Source organism: Canis lupus, chromosome 37 (genome assembly GCF_011100685.1).
Source record: "Canis lupus familiaris isolate Mischka breed German Shepherd chromosome 37, alternate assembly UU_Cfam_GSD_1.0, whole genome shotgun sequence".
Lineage (NCBI taxonomy): Eukaryota > Metazoa > Chordata > Mammalia > Carnivora > Canidae > Canis > Canis lupus.
In genome coordinates this window covers 5,746,757-5,767,725 of record NC_049258.1, presented here as the reverse complement: position 1 = coordinate 5,767,725, position 20,969 = coordinate 5,746,757, and the positions used below count along the sequence as shown (strand labels likewise).

Genomic DNA, 20,969 nt, shown 5'->3' with positions numbered 1-20,969 from the left:
GAAGTATCTTACAGAGCCAGAAAGCAAAGAAGTGCTCAAAATGTCCACAATGATGGGGGTATGTCGGAGGGACTCAAGAGCCTACTGAAAGGTCTCCCAGGGGCCAACACTGGAATTCTCCAAGCAACAAAATAAAGTAGGATAGAATTATAACCCAAAGTATAAAATAAATATCTGTACTGATATAAATATGTGATTGAATAAAGAGTAGACCAGTCTCCTGTGCAGAAGATTTCCATATAATTCAGCATAATTCCTCACTCCTTAATTGTAGGTTACATATAATGACTTTCTTCCAGTAGTATAGTTTGAGAAGGGGAAAAAGAAGTAAGTCCAGAATGGAGATGACTGACAAATACTCAGCCAGATGATCAAGGTTAAGATCAAGAGTCATATATCATGCTAATAGTATGGATCCTTCCTATGATGTGATGAAAATGGCACTTGATCCCAAAAACCCATATGTCAGTCTATTCAAAAGAAGAACATCAGGTAAATCCAAAGGGAAGGACATCCTGAAAGATGGCTTATTGGTGCTCCTTAAAACCATAAAGGTCATCAAAAACAGGGAAAGTCTGAGAAACTGGCACAGCCAAGAGAAGCCTAAAAAAACATGACAATTAGATGTAAATATGGGGGTGGGGATCCCTGGGTGGCTCAGCGGTTTAGCGCCTGCCTTCAGCCCAGGATGTGACCCTGGAGACCCGGGATTGTGTCCCGCATCCAGCTCCCTGCATGGGGCCTGCTTCTCCCTCTGCCTGTGTCTCTGCCTCTCTCTGTGTCTCTCTGTGTCTCTCTGTGTCACATTTATTTATTAATAAATGAATAAAATATTTTAAAAATGTAAATATGGTATTTTGGATGAGATCCTGTTTTCAGGAAAGGGACGTTAGGCAAAAATTAAGGAAATCTGAATAAATTATGCATTTTAGTTAATTGTAATATCTCAGTATCTGTTAATGAATTATAACTAATGTACTATACTAATGTAAGATGGGATAAGAGGGAAACTGGGTATGAGGTATACAAGAATTCTCCATATTATCTTTGCAACTTTTCTGTAAGTAAAAAACTATTCTAAAACAAAACTTTTACGAACAGAAAGCATGTAGTCAGCATTTGGGGAGATTTAGGAAATGTTTCCCACATTTTTTTCTTATTTCCTTATTGTCTGATGAGGGGGTGTCACCAGGGTAATTTTGAGTATGGGTGTATTTTCTTCTGCACTCGAGGTCAGTAGAATGATAACTATATAGAAATAGTTCTGTGGAAAGTCCAAATTAGTAGGAGTAGTGGTGTATCTGCAGAGTATTATTTTGTGTTACTATTGTCAAGTTTATGTTATCTATGAGGGAATAATACTTTGCAATTCTTATTGATACTACCTCAATGATTATATTTCCTACCTGTCATAATCAGGGTCTTTATTTATAATAGAGAAGTCAGGGCATAAAGAGAAAGGGTTTTACTTTAAAGAAAATTTCATCTGCCAGCACTCCAAGAAAGTATGAATTAACAGATTGACAGAGAGATTCCAGCTCCGTTTGAGGCTGGCTCATTGCATGGGTCTGAAACACACATATAGATTGTCCTGAAATGGAAGAGTGGAATCAAGAGAAATTATGGGAAGATTTATAGTCAAAAATTTACAAGATGATTACAAATGCCATGTGAGGTGGAATTAACCTCAGAATATTGGTGATACCTATATTCATCTTTGAAGATACAAAAATAGTTGTAGACCCCATTAGTGGAAATGTATGAGTTGGCACGTAATGAGTATTTTTCGCTAAAATAGCACTTCATCCTAGGCTTGGCTTTTTATAAATGGTAGACAGTTTCTAAAGCAAACTACTGTGACGTAAGTTGGTCAGAACTGGAGGGGGTTTTTTTTCTAGTCATTACATTTCCCACCCAAGTTAATTTGATTATCTGCCCTGGCAAAGTGGGGAGGACGGGAGGTCAGCAATGACAGAATGGCTGGAAACTGAGTCATCTTGACAGAATGTGGTGGGAAATCGCATGCTGTGGTTGCCCCTTTCTGTTGGGCTTCTGTCTGCCTGAAGCTGCTGCTTTAGGAAGGAGGCCAGTAGGGCGCTGCATATTCTCCAGCGTATTATTTTCTTCTCAGTTAAAAGCCCTAGCAACTAAAGCTTGTTTGGTATCAAGAGTTAGGTAGGTAGACTATCGTGTTCTGATAAGGTGTCCTGGGCCATTAACTTCTTAGTACCCCAAACGGAGAGGAAATAGTGGCCCGGATAAAGAGAGGATGTTTATACGGTGATTGCCTCGCCTCTTTTTTCCTTCCATGGCCAAATCTGTAAAAGGCGTCTTTCTTCAAGAAAGAATGAGTCCATTATATGTAAGGTGCCATCTATTGGCATCAATCATGTGTCTTGCAAAACCACACTTAGACCAGGGAGAGGATGTGTGCAAGCAGTTTTCGATCAGGGGCTTAAGAGCAGATGAACTCCTGTGATAGTCCTCCCGAGACAGGCAGAGGAAAGTAACGAGGAGGATGAGATCTGAAATGATTTTCTTGCATCTCTGCTTGTAAAATAACCAGCAGCTCTTACATGTGACTGCTCTAATCCTTTCTAGAAGTTGTCTGAGGTCCTTGACCATTTATTCCTCAGAAGTCTGTAAAGCTTCAAGTTTAAACTTTGTGGTGCTGCTTGTTTCCTTCTACAAAGAGACATTTGCAGGATAACCTCCATAACCCAAACCTTCCTGAAGAAGGGCGCTTCTGTGTCTAGGCTCTGGCTTGATATCACCAGGTAAAACTTTGTTTGTCATAGTAATTGCTTGCAAAACTCCTTACTCGCCCAGCAGGCCTTCTTAAGTGGCTCAGGAGCCAATGGCTCGCTGCTATAAATATCTGAGGGTGAATCAGGAGATGAGTACGTAGGTCATGTGTGCCTGAACCAACTATTAGGAACGCAATTCTGTCTTCCAGAAAACTGGTAGGAAACGATGGTGTGACTTCCCAGTGCCACCTTCTTTCAATAGTCTCCTTTCGTTGGAATGCTTTCTTTTTCAGTAATTTCTAGTTGAAAACAAAGAACGAGAGGATAAAATTATAAAGTTATCTTAACAAGTATCGGATACTGCTGACAACTTGGGTGGTGGTGGTGGTGGCTCAGCAACGTGATGGTGCTTAAAATGCTTTATCAGCACTTCAGCAGGCTCAGAACTACACTGCCACCCCTGAGACATCTGTGCTTCTTGCAGAATGCCCTCAGATGCAGCTGTTGTGTGGTTACACACCCATTGTCCAGAGTTTCTGTATTTCTGTGCCAAGCCTTTAGCTGTGGAACCAACCTAACTGGCAAAACAGGAATGTAACAAACGATCCCTGTGATATGAGTCATATTAACTATTTATATGGAGGAGGCTCCTAAGACATAGTTATTACAGGCAGCACACGCACGAGGCACCTACCCTGCCAGGGACACGTCTTACTGAAGTAGGTGGACATACATAATTCGTAACCTACAACCTGGGCTCAGATATGCATTCTAAGCTTTGGATTATAATCAGATCAAACTTTAAAAACTGTCTTGGCTTTACAGTGGATCCGTCAGTGCTGCTAGTGTTAAAAAAAAAAAATAAAAGCAGATAAAAACCTGACTAGTTAGAGAAGATCCATTTTCCTCCTAGAGGAACTATTATTAGCTTTGTTATCTCTTGGGGGGAAAAAAGGAGTTTTACTTTTCAGTTTAATACTTCAGGGAACATTCATCTCATCTTTAGCCAGAATCAGCTCTTATCATAAACAAAGAACGAATCAGTGGGATCCATCCTTGTTGTTTTAACAACTGTACCGTATGAGAGGATGCTAGACCTGGATAGGACAAACACCCAGACTTTCTAAGTCTAATTCACCTGAGTGAATCCTGACAGTGTGCACAAATCGAGTTGTCTTTTAGGGATCGGCACGACCTATTAATGTCATTGAATCAATATACCACCTGAAGGCAAGCTTGTACAAAATTATTCACTCTGCCAGATGTCCACTAACAACGTAAATCATGTTGATTTTTCTTTAGAGAGCATGAGAGCTCCATTCCTAGACCCAACCATAGATGCCGAGCCCCTGTGGTGTATCAGGCTAAACTATTTGGGATACAAAAATGAGAAAGACACAGCCCCTGCCCTCAGTATGGTTACAGCCTAGGGGTGCCAATAGGGGAGGCAAACGCCTAAGCAGGTTATTATAACACAGTCTGGTAAGTGCAGTATCATGCAAACGCTGAGAGTTGAAGCTCAGAGAAAACCTACTGTTTCTAACTGAATGCCACAGTGTGATCTTAAGCAGCTAAAACCCCATTTTACTCATGCCGGTTGTCTCTTTGTAAGAAAACTGGCTCCGAAAACTGGCTCATGTTTCATCTGTCTGTGGCCCTTAACGCACCGTGTGCCCTCACTGTGTCTGAGCCCCGCGGGCCAGGGACCGCTGCAGACCCGAGCTCCCGCACAGCCTCCTGCTTAGAAGTCACACCCCCGCCCCCGATATTGTAGCCGTGTATTTCCTTGAAGGATCTTCACTAAAGAGGAGGATTTATAGTAAGCCAGGTATGTTAATGAAGTAGCATCTTCCTCCTACTTTCTTCTATCCTGCTTTGGCACGCTTTTTCTGTGAAGGGCCAGATAGGGAATCTTTTAGGCTTGGCAGGCCATACATCTCCTGCTGTACTTCCTTCATTCTGCCGCTGGAGCAGGAAAGCAGCCACAGATGACGTGCAATAAAACTTTATTTACAAAGCCAGGGGCTGGGCCACATTTGACCCACAGGCCATAGTTTGCTGACCCCTTCTTCATAAGCAACATTGTTATCAGTCTTGATAACATTTAAAATGTACTGACCAGTAGGCTCTAAGGAGTAAAGAGCACTAAACGTGGGGTCAGGAAACCTGTGTCAAGGCCTAGAGTCTCCTCTGCTGCTTTCATTTGATCCAAGTCAGTGATTTCCTTCAGCCTCAGCCTTTTCTTCAATAGAATGAGTGGATGGACAAAATGGCTTCCAAGATGCCTTTAATGGGCATTCTCCATTTCTGGAAAGACACAGGGGTCTGCTGATGAAATTCACCATCAGTAGGAAATTTAGAGAGACGCTTGGCATCCACAGGGATCTGGACAGACTGGAACGCGGACTATGTCCCACAAAGTAAAATTTAGTAGGAGAAAGTCTAGTCCTTAGGTTCTAAAAAGATGCAGTGACCCGCAGACAGGGTGGGGAGAGTCTTGGGGTGAAGCAGCACAGGTGAAAGGTCTGAGCAATGACTAGCTCATCATGAGTCAATGAAGTCAAGTGGCTGCCCCATGGGCAAGGTAGCTTTAAGCTGCATCAGTAGAAAGAGTGTCCAGGAAGAGCTCTGGGCTGACAGGACCACACATGAAGTGTTGTGATCAGTATTAGACGCCACCCCTTCGGTCAGACTTTGACACCCTGGAGAGTGTCCAGAGCAGAGGGCCGGGGCGGCAAGTGAATTCCCAGCCCTTCCTGGAGATTGAAACACACAGCAGTGTTTGGGGCGGGGGGGTGGGGGGTGGGGGGTGGGAGTAGGGGTGGGCAGAGACCTGGGAGACCGAAACTGCTAAACCTAGAGTTCCTACAGAAAATTACTTTTCGAAAAATGTTGTAGCTTTACATCTCAGTGAGCACTCCAAATACAACAGGCCCTCAAATATTTGTCGAAAGAGCTCCTCTAAGTATGTGAAGAACGTTGGAGTGGAAGAAGTCTTCTGCTTACCCTCGGTGGCGTCAGAGGCCAGAAGTAGGACAGTGGGAGGAAACCACAGGCCACTGCCTTGGCCTCGGCTTGCGGAGGGACGGCCTGTGTCCCTGTGCCTGGGACCAGTCCCCTGGCTGCTTCGGGAGTCCCCAGGGTGATCTTAGCACAGTCTCACAGGTGCTGGTGGTCACCTGGTAGCACAGTCCCAGACAGCTGCCCCAAGACAGCAGGTCTGTCGGGCCCCCCTAGGCCTCTTTGGCCCTGAGAGTGTGCTGTGTTTGCATTTTTCTGCACACACAGCTTTCTTGTCTACTCTCGTCTTTCCCACATGCAGTGAGGACGGGAGATGTGTGAGATGATTTTAGCTGTTACGCAAACTGACATCTTAAAAATATTTACATATTTTCTTTTAATGTGTATTAGGATAAAAACAAAGCTAGCACATCATGGTTTCGTAGATATTATGTAAGAACAGGCTACAGAGGAAAGGCAAGTGAATTTAAAGTTGATTTAATGCCAAAGGTTAAGTACCTAACAGTACCTGTATATTCAGATATGGCAAAGTTGAGAAAGTAGAATGTGGATAGCTGAAGTATGTTCTAAATAAATTCTTCGGAACTCTCAGCGAAGACCTATAAAAGGCATTTTATTTTTCTTACCAATATCCCATCTCTTTCTTCCACCTATAATAAGGTCATTTTTCTCTATCACACAATCTCATCACTGGAAAAGACTCAGATGATTTTTCTTTCTTTTTTATTAAAAAAAAAATGCGGTAATGCTCTTGGAGAAAATGCCATAACAGGAAAAAAAAAATACACCGAACAAAAGAAGTCTTATAAAATCCCACCACCCAGCTTCCCTTTGCTTTTTATTCCCCTCCAGCATTCCCTCCTGTCTTTGAACCCATGTGTCGACTTGTCATCATGGGATAGATATACTTTATATTTTCCATTTTAATTTAGCATATCAAATTGCTTTATTGCAAACTCCTCTTTGCTGCATTTTTTGCTCTTAGCATTGTTGGCCACTTGTCATCCCTCAAAACTAACACAATTGTTTCTCATACTTCACTTTGACACCGATATCTTTGTAAGTTAAATGGAATTTACACTGCAGTTCAGGTGCTAGAGTTTCAGACTCTTCTCCAAATACCTTCCTTTAGGAAGCTTTAGATGCCCTCATTTTGCTTGTCTATAATTTTCCTTGGTGTTTTATAATTTAAAGTTTTCGCTTGAACCCTATCATTCCAATTTTTTTTGCCTCTGATCTCTCTAGGGGGTCTTGTATCTGTACTATCCTCTCACCAATTTGTATTTTTCTCTTCCCCCCATTTCAGAATGTTTCAGAAATCCATAAGGACATGGGTCCTGTGGATGTAGATAGTTGATAGTGTCTGGTTTTACCCTGTTTAAGTAAAGTATTCCCAATGTACTCCTTTCTCCATAACCTCACTCCAGACATTGAAAATAATTTATCTTTTTATATGTGCAAACTATTGGCATATTGCCTATTTTATTGATTATCTGACGTGTAGCTCTAGTTTAGGTCATGGTTCATATAAATGTCCATTTTGCTATTCTGGGTCAAGACATGGATGAGATCTGGACTCAGTCCTGACTTTTGGATAGTCCCATTATGTGGGTAATTAGCCTTGTAACGAGTGTTCTATAGAATGTTGAGCTCTGAGGGCCCCTGAATGGTCATGGGTTATGCATCCAACTCTTTGATTTCAGCTCAGGTCATGATCTCAGGGTTGTGAGATCAAGCCTCACTCTGGGTTCTGTCTCAGTGGTGAGTCAGCTTATGATTCTCTCTCTGTCCCTCACCCTCTGCCCCTCCCCCTGCTCATGCTCCCTCTCTCTCTTTCTCTCTCTAAAATAAATAAATAAAATTTTTAAAAAGTTAAGTTCTATAGAAAATGTGCCCAGTATATAGAAAAATAATAATAACTGGTTATTCTTTTTGTGGATTTTTTTAAAGGCTGGATTACAGTGGACCTTCCAGAGAGTTTTTCTTCCTCGTATCCAGAGAACTCTTTAACCCATATTATGGCTTATTTGAATATTCGGCCAATGACACATACACAGTACAGATAAGTCCCATGTCTGCTTTTGTAGACAATCATCATGAATGGTAAGTATTTTTTCCCCAACATTTTTCTTCAGTTGACTTTCTGTGATAATTAGTTTTTATAGGAACCCACATTTCTTTTAACATTTTTTCCCTTGGGGAAGATCATATTTTCAGTTTCATCGGACTCTCTTGTTGTCAAATTTAAATATACAGGAGTTCTCCAAACTAGGGATAGATTATATTCCAGAAGGCCAATTTTAAATTAGCTGGGTTGAATTCAGAAGATTGTCCCCGTTGAAAGAAAGTTCCAGATGATGTTAGGTTCCTGGCAAAATCCCTAGATCCCTCTCTACAACTTTGGTCATCTCTGAGCTGTGAGGTGGGTTGGAAAAAGGTCTTGACCCCAGAAGCTGTGCAGCTTCTAGAGCAGCCCTTGGAGAAGTGGCCAACACTGGGGGTGGGGCAAAGCAGCTGGGACACTGGCTGAGGGTGCTGATGGTATCCTAGTAGGAAGGAGGGTGGGTGGAGTGCCCTGGAGGAACTGATGGTAGAAGAGAACCCTAGCAGAAGGACACAGCTGCGGAGGCACAACAGCGGCACTTACCCCATTAGCCATTGAAGTTTGTAACCAGGGATTGTCCCTTTCCTAATTTTTCCAAACAAAACCATCAAGGAAAACTTGTATAGGATTCCCTTCTGGGGATTATTTATCCTAAAAATCCCAAGTTACACTTTTTCCAAACATCCTTATGTTTTGTTTTAATCCCTGCATTTCTACGCTTTAAATATCTCTATAACCCTGTTTGCTTGTTCCTGTTTATTTTCAATGATCTTAACAACAAAAAAAGGAACATAAGCAGGACTCATGGGAAAAGTTTCTTGGCTCATGAAGGGTATTATTGGTGGGTGGAAGGCATTAACTTTTAGGACTTACTCTTCAAATTCCATTTAGCTACAATTTGGAGTCCTCAACTCATCTATTGCAGTTATGCTAAGTTAGGTGGAAATAAAGAAAAAAAAAGCTACTGGACATTAATCTTAAAAGGGCTGCCTAATACTAAACTTACAAATGGACTATATGAACCTCAGTGTGGATTTACACCTTTGGAAGGCATTCGATTTTCAAAGAGTTCGAAAACTGTGTCCTTTTGAAAGAGAAAATAAGTGTACATCTCAGCAAATCCAGTCATGACCGATATATTTAGTAAAGTTTCCAGAGTGATTCAGAATAGACTCGAGCCTTGAAATTTTAGGGAACAGAATGTTCCACGAGGAAACTCCCCCAAATGTCCAGAAGCACAACTCTTGGATGGTGACACTCCTCATCAGGAGTAGTGTTTGAGAGAGAATAGGGATAGGAATTTTCTCACTCTGAGAATGGGCTTTTCCTCAAAAGGGGATTACTACTAGGTTTGTATTAGAGAAATACTGCTAATATTCATGCAAGCAAACTAGACGGGGACATTTTCCCTGCCACCACTGGTCTTCTGTCATCTCTTAGAAGTGACTTGGGGAAGTTTCACTGACATGCTCACGGGGAATTCAAGTCAGCCATGTGGGGTGCTGTGGGGTAGGCATGACTAACATGAGGTGAAGGTGGGGCAATATCTCTCTAAATATCAGAGTGAAACAGAGCTTTCCACTTAGATGTGAATATTGGCCTAATGAAGACACAGGTGACAATGCACTCAAACTCTCGTGGACCTAGTAGATAATCAGGCCTAGACAAACTGGCATGATTAGGGCTAGAAGGCGTTCTAGAAAGCAAATACAACCATTCAGAAACTGCTCCATGACGCATAAGCTGTCTTATGCTTTTCTTTCACAGGTTCCGGTTCAGTGGTAGGATCCTTGGTCTCGCACTAATACACCAGTATTTGTTGGATGCCTTCTTCACACGGCCCTTTTATAAAGCCCTTCTCAGAATGTAAGAGTATTTTTATTGCTTGTGTAATTAGCATGGAAGAATGAAATGTTTCTTTTATTAATAAGGGCCTTCCATTGATGTCATTTATCTGCTTAGGTTTCTGAAACTAATATAATTACAAATATGCTTACTGTGTTTTTCCTGGTCCTTTATTTCTGTCTTGCCCCTAAAGTCTTAGTTTTGCTTTATTCCGGAAAATTTATTCTCATTTGTTGCAACACATGTTTCTTCAAACCAATTGTACTTCAAATACGGTACTGGAATTCCTGTGGTATTAATGCCAATTATTAATAGAATAGTTGTGGGTTAGTCTTGGTGACTCACAGCCCCCAATCTTTGATGAGAAGCATTTTATATTTTGCTCTATGCAGACTTCAGTTCAAGTTCTCATTCTCCTTTGTTTTGTTGTTGTCTTATTTTTTGTTTGTTAGAAGGGGGCTGTCCCATATTTTTCTCGAGACCTCCCTATATGCAAGACAGTAATTTATCATGGCAGATGAAAATTTAGCATTCACAGAACTTTTTCTTCATTGTTACTGCAATGAAAGATTGCAATTACTGTAAAATGTAGAGCAAACAGTTTCTGTCCTATAATCAGTCGTCATTTACGAGGCTGAAGAGGAGAAGGCAATTGTCTGGTAGGGGAGTAGTAGCTCAAACTTGCAGTGAGGAAGCACAGAGTGATTGTGGGGTTCAACCCAGCTCATTCCCTGACCAAGGCCATGTACCTGCTTTTGGTAAAATGGAAGACTTCAAATGAAAGCAAAGTATTTCTAATGGGCTCGTAAGAGGGTCCATAGGAAGACTTTTTGCTTTCCTCTCTTTAAGTGCCTGGCACATGAAACCCTGGGCAACTGGGCACCGTCTATCTGCCTGTCTGATTCCCCTTGTTCCATTTTACATCTTCCCATTTCACTGCCTTCTCTCATCTTCGCATATAAACTTCTGGAAAGAGTAGTTGACGTACCCTCAACACACTTTAGCCTGGCTTCCTTCTTGCCAGTAACCTATACAAGCTTCTAAAGAATATCTTTTAGTCCTTATCCTACTGGACCATTCTGTGCTTCTGATCCTGTTGACTGCCCCAACCTCCAACCCCACCCATTTATTTTGAGTCTTTCCTCCACTGATGACCCTGGTCCTCCTTTTATTTTTATGTGTCCTTTGTGGGCCTTTCCTCTGACTTCCCCTTAAACCTCAGTGTTCCCAGAGCTTCCATTCTTGGTCCCCTGCCTTTCTATCCCTGTGTGATCTCATGGGGAAATCTCTACACCTATCTCATCTCCTACTGGCTCAAAACTACACCCTCAGTCTTGATCCCCCTTAAGTTTTGGGTTCATGGGCTCAGCATTCCGCTGAATGTCTCCACTTGCACGTCTCACAGGCATCCACAAATCAACATGGTTAACCCTAAACTCATCCGTTTGCTCAACCTAAATATGTACCTTCTCCCATGTGCTTAGTCACAGTTCATGGTGCAAGTATTCTCAGGTCACTAGTCAGGAATTGGCAGTCACTCTCAAACAGAGATGGCAGATACACAGCACATATTCTGCTCTTCCCTCCCTCCAACTCCACTGTAGTGAATGTAGTTCACAAATCATTTATGGTACTTTTTTCCCACTGAACTTGTTGTGGCCTGAGGAATTTTTTCAACTTACAGCCCTCAGACTGGCAATTAATCAGAGTTGGCTTGCAATACGAGTTCATTTACCACCCCTATTTTGATATCTCTCTTTATGCCACCCCAATAAAACCATTTACTAATGCCCGCATTTATCTCCCAAACAAGTCTTAAATTCATCTTCTCCTGTCCACCCTTAATAGCTGTGTCCTAAAAATAAAACTTTTACCTTATTTTGGCCAAATTACCATAGTGGTCTACTAATTGTCTCCACCATCTAATGATAACCACCCCTACCCCCATTTTAAGTAATCCTCTATAATGTGACTTCCAGAGAACAGTTTAAAATCACATCTCACATCTGATCCTGTCATTTCCTGTCCTAAAATCTTTCAGTAGCTCTGAAGCACCAAGCTCCTTAAAATGATATTCAAAGCCTCATCCCACCTGCCTTCCTAGCCTTCTCTGGACATTCTGCTTGTGGTATGCTCAAGTATTTTGCATATTCTATGCCCTTGTGCTCTGTTCGTGTTTGTCTCTCCTTCTCCCTTCCTTCTTTTTCCCTTTTCCTCCTTTTCATCTATTCCCCTTTACCTCTCTAGCTTTTAAAGTGCTCTGAATTTTGATGTAGATATTTTCTACTCCAAAATGGTTTTCCTGAATCTCCAAGTTGAAGTAAACATCCTGCATTCTTGCTGTGAGAGCTTCCTGTATCTACGTTTTTTTTTTAAATTAGAGTGTAACATACACAAAAAAATACGCAGATTTTAAATGTTATCCACCCTACGCTATCACCACCACCTTATATTAATTTACCTGTCTCCCCAGCTAGACCATTAGCTCCTTGATGGCAGCAACTGTTTATCAAGTAGCTGTTAAGATGTCTGGCACATACTTGATGCCTAATAAATATTTAGACTGAACCAAACAAAATGATCTTTGAAATTAGGCTGATGGGAGGAAATTTCAAAACAACTAAAGTAAATCAGTGGTTACCACCTTAAAATAGGGCCATATAATACTAACTCCACCTTATGTAGACCTCACTCCATGACGAAAGAAGAGAGAAGTACTGAAAACCATTATAATTATAGAGAGATTCTGTGTCTAGCTGTTTTCAGAAACTTGGAAAGAATAAGAACTATACAGAAAAAGGGGGTGTGAGGCACCGGGTGGCTCAGCCAGTTAAGCATCTGCCTTCAGTTCAGATCATGTTCCTGGGATCCTGGGATGGAGCCCCGCATCCAGCTCCCTGGTCAGTGGGGAGCCTGGTTCTCCCTCTCCCTGCCGCTCCTCCTGCTTGTGCTCTCCATCAAATAAATAAATAAAATCTTGAAAAGCAAAAGGAAATGTATATGTGGATCACAGAATCTAGTCTTTGAAAAAAAAAATAACAAAGTTAAAGTGGAGTATAGAAACATACAGAATATTTCTGTTTAGGAGAACAATGTTTTAAGGTAGTATAACATAGCCAAAAGAATATGGGACTCAAGTTGTCAACCTGAGTTCCAGTTCCTGCTCTGGCATTAATCGTGGATGACTGGACAAATGGCAGCCATTCTTTGCACCCCAGTTCCGTGTCTATAAAAGAAAGGACAGGCTGGCTGATTTAAGGCATTTTATGTATCCAAAATGTTAAATCTTATACCAGATTCTGAATTATTTAGTGAGTTTGGTTACTGAATTTGACCAAAAGCATTCCAGGAATCAATGTCTATTTAGTTGATCTTGTTCTTGTCTTCTTAGTATCTTAGTATCTTTCCTTGTGTCTTTGGCATTTTGCTGATAGTCATACCTACATATTTGTTTCTGTTTGTCATTTTAGTCTGTGTGACCTGAGTGATCTAGAATACCTTGACGAAGAGTTCCACCAGAGCCTGCAGTGGATGAAAGACAATGACATCCATGACATCTTGGACCTTACATTCACTGTGAATGAAGAAGTTTTTGGGCAGGTCTGTGTATGTGAATCACCAGTGACTAAATGTGGTAATTAAAGGCTATTGATTGGTAAAGAATTAATTTAGTGGCTAAGATCCTACACTTACTTATTTGTGGCTTGTTGAATGGTTTCAGCCCAGGTTCGTGTACAGTTACAATAATATTGATTACAGAGATTATTTTAATGCCAACTGCAGACTAAGGTGTTCTAATTTACAGATTGTGGTAACTGTGTGTCATAAGCTATATAACTATTTGTGTGTTATAAGCAATCTTCTTCTTTATTTCCAACTAAAATATCCACATAAGATACTAGAATTGCCTTGTATAAAATGTAGCTTTTAAAAGTCCATGCTAGGGATGCCTGGGTGGCTCAGCAGTTGAGCGCCTGCCTTGGGGCTAGAGTGTGATCCTGGAGTCATGGGATCGAGGCCCACATCGGGCTCCCTGCATGGAGCCTGCTTCTCTGTTTGCTTGTGTCTCTGCCTCTCTCTCTCTGTCTCTCATGATTAAATATATAAAATCTTAAAAAAAAATCCATGCTACCCCAGAGTTGAATATTATTTTATTGGCAGCTGTACTTAACTCTCATTCATATTTAAGAATGGAAATTGATTGTTTTGAAGCTGAAAGAAGGTAAATAATGTTTTGATGAAGGTTTGAAACCATACTGGTTTTTTTTCCAAAGTTGGAGGAAGGGTTGGTTAAAAGATTTCTTTCATAAATTGTATACTGGCTAATAAGTAATATTCTTATTTAGACATTAATATTTGGCTGGTCCTCTGAATTTCATGTTTTGGAAAAGAAGTTCTCATTTAACATTGACTTAAATATCATTCTGCTTCATTAAAGTAAATCTTTACTTAAATGTTGGCTTCCTATATGTAGTTGATTCTGAACCCTAACGGAATTTGTGAAAGTATGTTTTTGCCCAACATTCAAAGCAGCAGCCAGAATCTGGAACCAGTTAATTTTCATTTAAAAGACTTACTTAAGACTTAGTTGTTTAGTCAGAATTTAAACCTTAACCTTTAGCACTTGCAATATATAGATGTTTAACCACTGAGGCTTTCAGACATCAGCTCAATGCCTATTTATTCCTGAGCATTGGTGTGCCTGGGCTCCATGTGGTTCCATGGGGTGCCTCCCCCTGCACCGTGTGGGATGTACCCGGGCCAGGGCAGAGACAGGTAGCTGGCTGATTGCAGCTAGTTGGTAGCAGTGTTCTTATCACATCAAGAGGGCTGCTTTATGTTCAGTCCTTTTTTTTTTTTTCTTTTTAAAAAAAAAAAAAAAAACTCAGATTACCGAACGAGAATTAAAACCAGGGGGTGCCAATATCCCAGTCACAGAGAAGAACAAGAAGGAGTACATCGAAAGGATGGTGAAATGGAGGATTGAGAGGGGCGTCGTACAGCAAACGGAGAGCTTAGTGCGTGGCTTCTATGAGGTAAAGACAGTTAGCAGGAGTGGGGTTTTACAGGCTGATCTCTATGATACCACTGTCCGTCTTACTGCACTTTATATGCAATATTTCCCTTTTTTGTTGTTGTTGTATTTACTATTGCTTTTTCAATGTAAACTCTCCAATATATTTTTTATATATTTCGGGAACACACAGAAAAAGCTTACTGCCCTGTTATAAGAGATCACTGAGATAAAATGATCTGAACTCACATAGCATTTCATGACTTAATGACCACGAACAATATTTAAGTCATACATCTTACTCATGCTTTGATACGGGTAATCACATCTCATGTTTGATAGGTGAAATGATTGTATCTGAGGGTTCAAATGAGTTGTTACAAATACTCCATGTGACTTCCTCTAGAGCACTAGATCTTTTTTAAAGGAGAAGATACAAACTGGAGGTCAGGGGTCAGTTTTAAAATGAAAATTCTGTGGAGGAAAAGCTCATGGATCTTGTACTAAAAATACCTTACATTTGTAGAGTGCTTTACAGTTTGCCAAGCGCCTACATGGAGGACTTCCATGGTACTCTTAAGCCTCCCTGAGCCCTCCTTTTCTGATGAGACTTAATTATAGCTGAGATTTCTCCTGATTCATAAGCCATGGCCCGCATTCTTTTTATTCTGCAGGTGGTGGATGCCAGGCTGGTGTCTGTTTTTGATGCAAGAGAACTGGAACTGGTCATCGCAGGCACAGCTGAAATCGACCTGAGTGACTGGAGAAACAACACAGAATATAGAGGAGGTGAAATGTAGTTTAGAGATGGCTGGACTTTAAGTGTGATTCTAAGGGGAAGCACGTGGTTAGCATGCCAGTGTCTGAATCCAGGACAGGCAACGCACTTTGTATTCTAATCATAGGTCTGCTGCAGTCTCCTCTGAGACCTTGGGCAAGGTACATTCCCTTCTTTTCCTAGTTACCTCATCTCTCAAGTGGAGGAAGGACTGTTTACACCCCCATCTAAGGATGTCATAACTCCTTAATTGTTGGTGACGAAATGTGTTCGTAGGAACACTAATTAATTGTTTTATAGAGTTATTCGTGAAGCGCCATAGGGAGCTCACATCCAGCTGGTCAAACTCCACTTCTGCCTTCATTCTGAAACCCAAATTGACACACCCTCTGGGCATCCTGATGAGCAACCGCAGTTTTTCTACATTTCACTGAACTACTTCCAGCTATAATTCACAGTTGAAACACATAGATGGAATAAGACATGGTTCTCAGAATGCAAAAAGTTTATTGAACAGGCCCTTCCACGTTGAAGCATTAAGTTCAACTGAAAAGGAAACTACTGTAGATTAGTTAAGACCTGGATTCTATGGCAGTTCACCTCATGGGAAGCTTTACAAGTGGCATGTCTGTAGATCACTCTACATTTTCAATTGGTAATTGGGCCTGAAGCCGTTGAAATCTGATTGCTGAGTCAATACACTTTGAAAGGGACCCGATGACCCAGAGTTAAGTTTTATTTCATAATTTTAAGCAAAGAAAGGATACATTTTCAGAAATTTATGGCAGTGGGATCGTTTTCAAAAAGTCATGACAAATGGCAGTGGTCTTTGGTTTTGAAGCGAACTCAGAATGTGAAAGGTTAGCAGTAGTTCTGAACTGGGGAGTGGAAAACACAAACTTGAAGTCGCTGCATTAATCACTTAGCAGGATAAACTGAGAGCTGATCCGTAAATGAAAACAGAGATCTTAAAACTTGTTTTTTTTAAGTATGGAGAAAAAAAATACCTTAACATTTACTAAATTGCTTTTGATCTTGCCTGCTCTTGGCTCTTCTAGCTCATTGCTGTTGCCGTAGGCTGGCCTCGCTCGCCCATTTTTTTCTGAAAGGCAGTATTAAATTGCAGTCTTTCTTGCTGCTGTTTCTGAAACCAATTGCTGCAATGTGTATTTTCCGACTGGCCCCATGTATAATCCATATACAGCCTTGGTCACTATGACTTTGTTAACCAAACTCTTTACTGACTAGCACGCAATTTCGCCAGCAAGCTACACAGCTTACATCTTACCATAAATATCATTAGCTCTTCCCCGCCAGGAGGTTCTAATAGCAGTGTCATTAATCAAATCAGCCATTTTTGTATTTATATACTATAAACTTTTATTCACTGCATATGTCTAATCAAGTCCCTGTTTCCATGGTTATTGTAAATCTTGCCAAGTGAAATCCTTAGGAAGAAAGTGCTCCAGGTGGGGAGGGAGGGGAATGAGTGAGATTCGCAGCTGTTTGCTGACCCGACTCATTGGCACTGAATGAAGAGGCGGCTCTGCTGCCACTTGCCATATGCTCATAAGGCAGCTGTTCATAGAGAATATGGAGGGACATTTTCTGCTCACCTCCTCCAGAAGGTTTGGCACAAACAGCAAAGGAGAAACAGAAAGGGGCCAATTCATAAGGTCAGAAAAGCTGCAAAGAGCCAATGTACTTATTTTATAGATAGTCTCTGCCAAATGGACATGGACTCTATACATCACCATGTCCAGTATAATTATATTTACCCTTCCCTTGGATCCATTTCTTGTCCAAAGGGCACTAGGCATCAGTGGTCAAATGGTAGACAGTAACACAAAATCCCCCCTAAATTCTACAACCACTGAAACATGGGAGCAAAAATTCAAATTAAGGTAGTTTTTATACCCACCTTCTACCTTTGACTTAATTCTGCTGACTTAGATTAGAGTAGCTTTATGCACATTACACATGTCAGTTAATTGGTTCAGATCACTAAGCATACCTTTATCTTCATCAGCCTTTTCTCTGAACCCAAATTTTCTTCACTGAAAGATTTTTAAACCTACAATACTGCCTTAATCCACCCCGGGGATGATACTTCTGACATTTTATTAAATCCTACTAAAGTATGGAATAGAAGTGACATTTAGGCTAATGATTATATGGGATTTATTAGGTGAAGAAATTAAAGAAATAACATTACTTTTTCCTTTGTATTAACAAAAAGTACTTTGATTTAAAAATATGAGCATCGTATGCAATTTTAAAATAGCTTGCATTTATGTATTTATTTGTATAATTACTTGATCAGTGGTCTCTCCTTTACCAGAAGCCCTGTAAGGGTCTGTTTTCTCTGCCTCTGTTACCTCCAAGCTTCCTACAGTGTTTGGCATAGTGCTACTTGAAAATTATTTCTTAAATGAATGATCAAAAGAGTTGAGCATTTCCAGTAACAGCAGTTATCTTTTTCAGAAATGATAGTTAAAATAACAACTTTGTCGTTCTTTTCTCCCCTTATTTTATTTACTGACCACTAAATGGAAACAGAGACCTCCTAGTTTCAGTTAGTGTTTTTGTTTGAATTTTGACACTCATGTGACCATGTTTAAGGCCTTATTCCTTAGTCTTGAATTATAAACAACCTGTAAAGAATCCAAGATAATGATTTATGTCTGGAGGTCTTTTGTTGGTATGTCATGGTGTCATGTCATCCTAACATAGAAAAATTAAGGTAATATGGGCTTTCCTCATTGGTTTGATAGGATATCATGACAATCATATTGTAATTCGGTGGTTCTGGGCTGCAGTGGAAAGATTCAACAATGAACAACGACTAAGGTTGTTACAGGTAAGATACCATTAGTTAATCTTTTTAATGCATTAATATCATTATTGTTGGAATTGCATGTTTTTAACATTGGCTGAGTCCTCGGTAAAAATACCCTATGCTTATCTGCAAATGCAGGATACATTATTTCAGGATACATTATTACTTCTGACTGTATGGTTCTGTGGCTCCCTCACTATGCAGAACATCCTCAACCAAGTCCAAGCATTTCTTTAGAATTTTGAGGAAGTACCAACTCCAGCCCAAGAATCCCAGGAAAAACCACCTGCCTTCAGGGCACTTTTGTCCCTTCAGTAAGAGGTCGCAGGGCACTCTGCAGAGCAGCGTCTCTAGCAATTGAAAGATGGCTTTTAATTCCTTAGGAAGTGACCACGTCTTTGATAAAGAATCCTTTTTCTTCTTCCATCTAACTTTCCACGAACTTGGGATAACAATGAAGTTCAAGGACACTGGAAAAACTAGCTTGTTGTTTTCTTGTAGTGTTTATAATTAGACAGCGATTGCTGGTTTATTGCAGCCAAAGAAATATCAAACACGAGTAGGCCTTCTGGATGCTCGGGCCCAGGCTCATGAGTAGACCAAGCCGTAGGTCCTTTGGTTCAACGATTTGGTCCTCAAATATATTCACCTCAAATTGAGTGGGTACTGATGCTAAGTGGACTACGGTTAATTGATACACCCACTTTATTAATTTCTAATGGGAAATATACCCAGTTTAGTCTCCTGAGCAGGATGCTTTATCTGCTACAAACCCTCTGCATCCACCCCCCTTTTTAATGCACTGCCCTCCCTTAGAGTTCTCAGGTCTTTGAGAGAATCCTTGTGTTAGGGTATTCCGCACCCATGGAGTTTCGCTTCTGGCTTTCCCACCAGCGCGCAGCCTGCTCCTCTTCCCAAAGAGCCCTGCATGAGAGTGATGCCATGTGTTCCTTGGCAGCTAGTCTCTTCAATTCACCTTGTTCTTCTGTTTTCTTGGGTTGGTAGTTTGTCACGGGCACATCCAGCATTCCCTATGAAGGATTTGCTTCTCTCCGAGGGAGTAATGGCCCAAGAAGATTCTGCGTGGAGAAATGGGGGAAAATCACTGCTCTTCCCAGGTAAAATAGAAAAACATTTCTTTACTGTCATTCCAGTATTCTAGGGAGAACTTTAACTTGCGTATGTATTGGTTAATTACTGTTTCTATGTTAAAAGTTTGGGAGGGTGGAAAAAAAGTGTTAGAATGAACTTATCTTCGATCACCTTTCTAAATAGAGGAGCAAAGGATCTTCTTGATCATACCTAAAGTGCATATATGCGTTGTCTTTTTCTTCTTTTTTTGTTAAAGTAAAATTGACACATGATGTTATGTTAGTTTCACGTGTACAACATAATGATTTGACAAGTCTGTTTGGTATGCTGTGCTCACAAGTGTAGCTAATATCTATCTGGACACATCGCAGTTACAGTATCATGGACTGTATTCCCAGTGCTGTGCCTTCTATTCCCATAACGGATTCTATCCCTAACTGAAAGTCTGTATCTCCCACTCCCCTTCACCTATTTTGATTGTCCTCCAATCCCCCTCCCTTCTGGCAACCATAAATTTGTCCTTTGTAAGTCTCTTTCTGCTTTTTGTTTGTTTATTCATTTGTTTTGGTTTTTAGATTCCACACATGTAAATGAAATCATAGGGTATCTGTCTTTCTCTGTCTGACTTCACTTAACAAATACACTCCAGGTTCATCCATGTTGTTGCGAATAGTAGGACTTCAACCTTTACATGGGTGTGTAATATTTGTGCATGTGTGCATGCACATGCGACACGAGTGCACACCATTTCTTCTTTATCCAGTCATCTATCAATATGGATTGCTTCCATATCTTGGCTATTGTAAATAATCTGCAGTAAACATCAAGATGCCTGTATCCTTTTCAATTAATGTTTTCATTTTCTTTGGGTAAATACCCAGTAGTGGGATTACTGGATCACACAGTATTTCTATTTTTATTTATTTTTTTTTAATTTTTTAAATTAATTAATTAATTTATTATAGTCAGAGAGAGAGAGAGGCAGAGACACAGGCAGAGGGAGAAGCAGGCTCCATGCACCGGGAGCCTGACGTGGGATTCAATCCCGGGTCTCCAGGATCGTGCCCTGGGCCAAAGGCAGGCGCTAAACCACTGCACCACCCAGGGATCCCGTATTTCTATTTTTAATTCTTCGAGGAACCTTGATACTGTTTTCCATAGTGACTGCACCAGTTTGAATCCCCACCAATAATACACAAGGGTTCCTTCTTCCCCTAATCCTTGTCAACACTTATTACTTCTTGTCTTTTTTATTTTAGCCATCCTGACAGGTGTAATGTGTATCACATTGTAGTTTTGATTTGCATATCCCTGATGATGAGTGATGTTGAGCACCTTTTCATGTGTCTGTTGGTCATCCTCTTTGGAAAAATAACTATGCAGGTCTTCGGTTTATTTTTAATTGAGTTATTTGTGTTTTGTGGTGTTGAGTTGTATAAGTTCTCTCTATACTCTGGCTATTAACCCTTTATCAGATACATCATTTGCAAATATCTTCTCTTGAAGTAAAAATATGCATCATAACCAAA

The 20,969-nt window shown here is 40.6% G+C and overlaps 1 protein-coding gene across 1 annotated transcript in view; it reads left to right on the top strand.

The window, feature by feature from the left end:
* HECW2 (HECT, C2 and WW domain containing E3 ubiquitin protein ligase 2) overlaps positions 1 to 20,969 on the top strand; it is a 363,663-nt gene that overhangs the window by 323,963 nt on the left and 18,731 nt on the right. Inside the window, exons 23-29 of the mRNA XM_038585899.1 lie at positions 7,719 to 7,871; positions 9,640 to 9,738; positions 13,188 to 13,317; positions 14,607 to 14,753; positions 15,406 to 15,520; positions 18,284 to 18,369; positions 19,354 to 19,466. Of these exons, the coding sequence (XP_038441827.1) occupies positions 7,719 to 7,871; positions 9,640 to 9,738; positions 13,188 to 13,317; positions 14,607 to 14,753; positions 15,406 to 15,520; positions 18,284 to 18,369; positions 19,354 to 19,466 (843 nt within the window). The remainder of the gene's footprint in view (positions 1 to 7,718; positions 7,872 to 9,639; positions 9,739 to 13,187; positions 13,318 to 14,606; positions 14,754 to 15,405; positions 15,521 to 18,283; positions 18,370 to 19,353; positions 19,467 to 20,969) is intronic.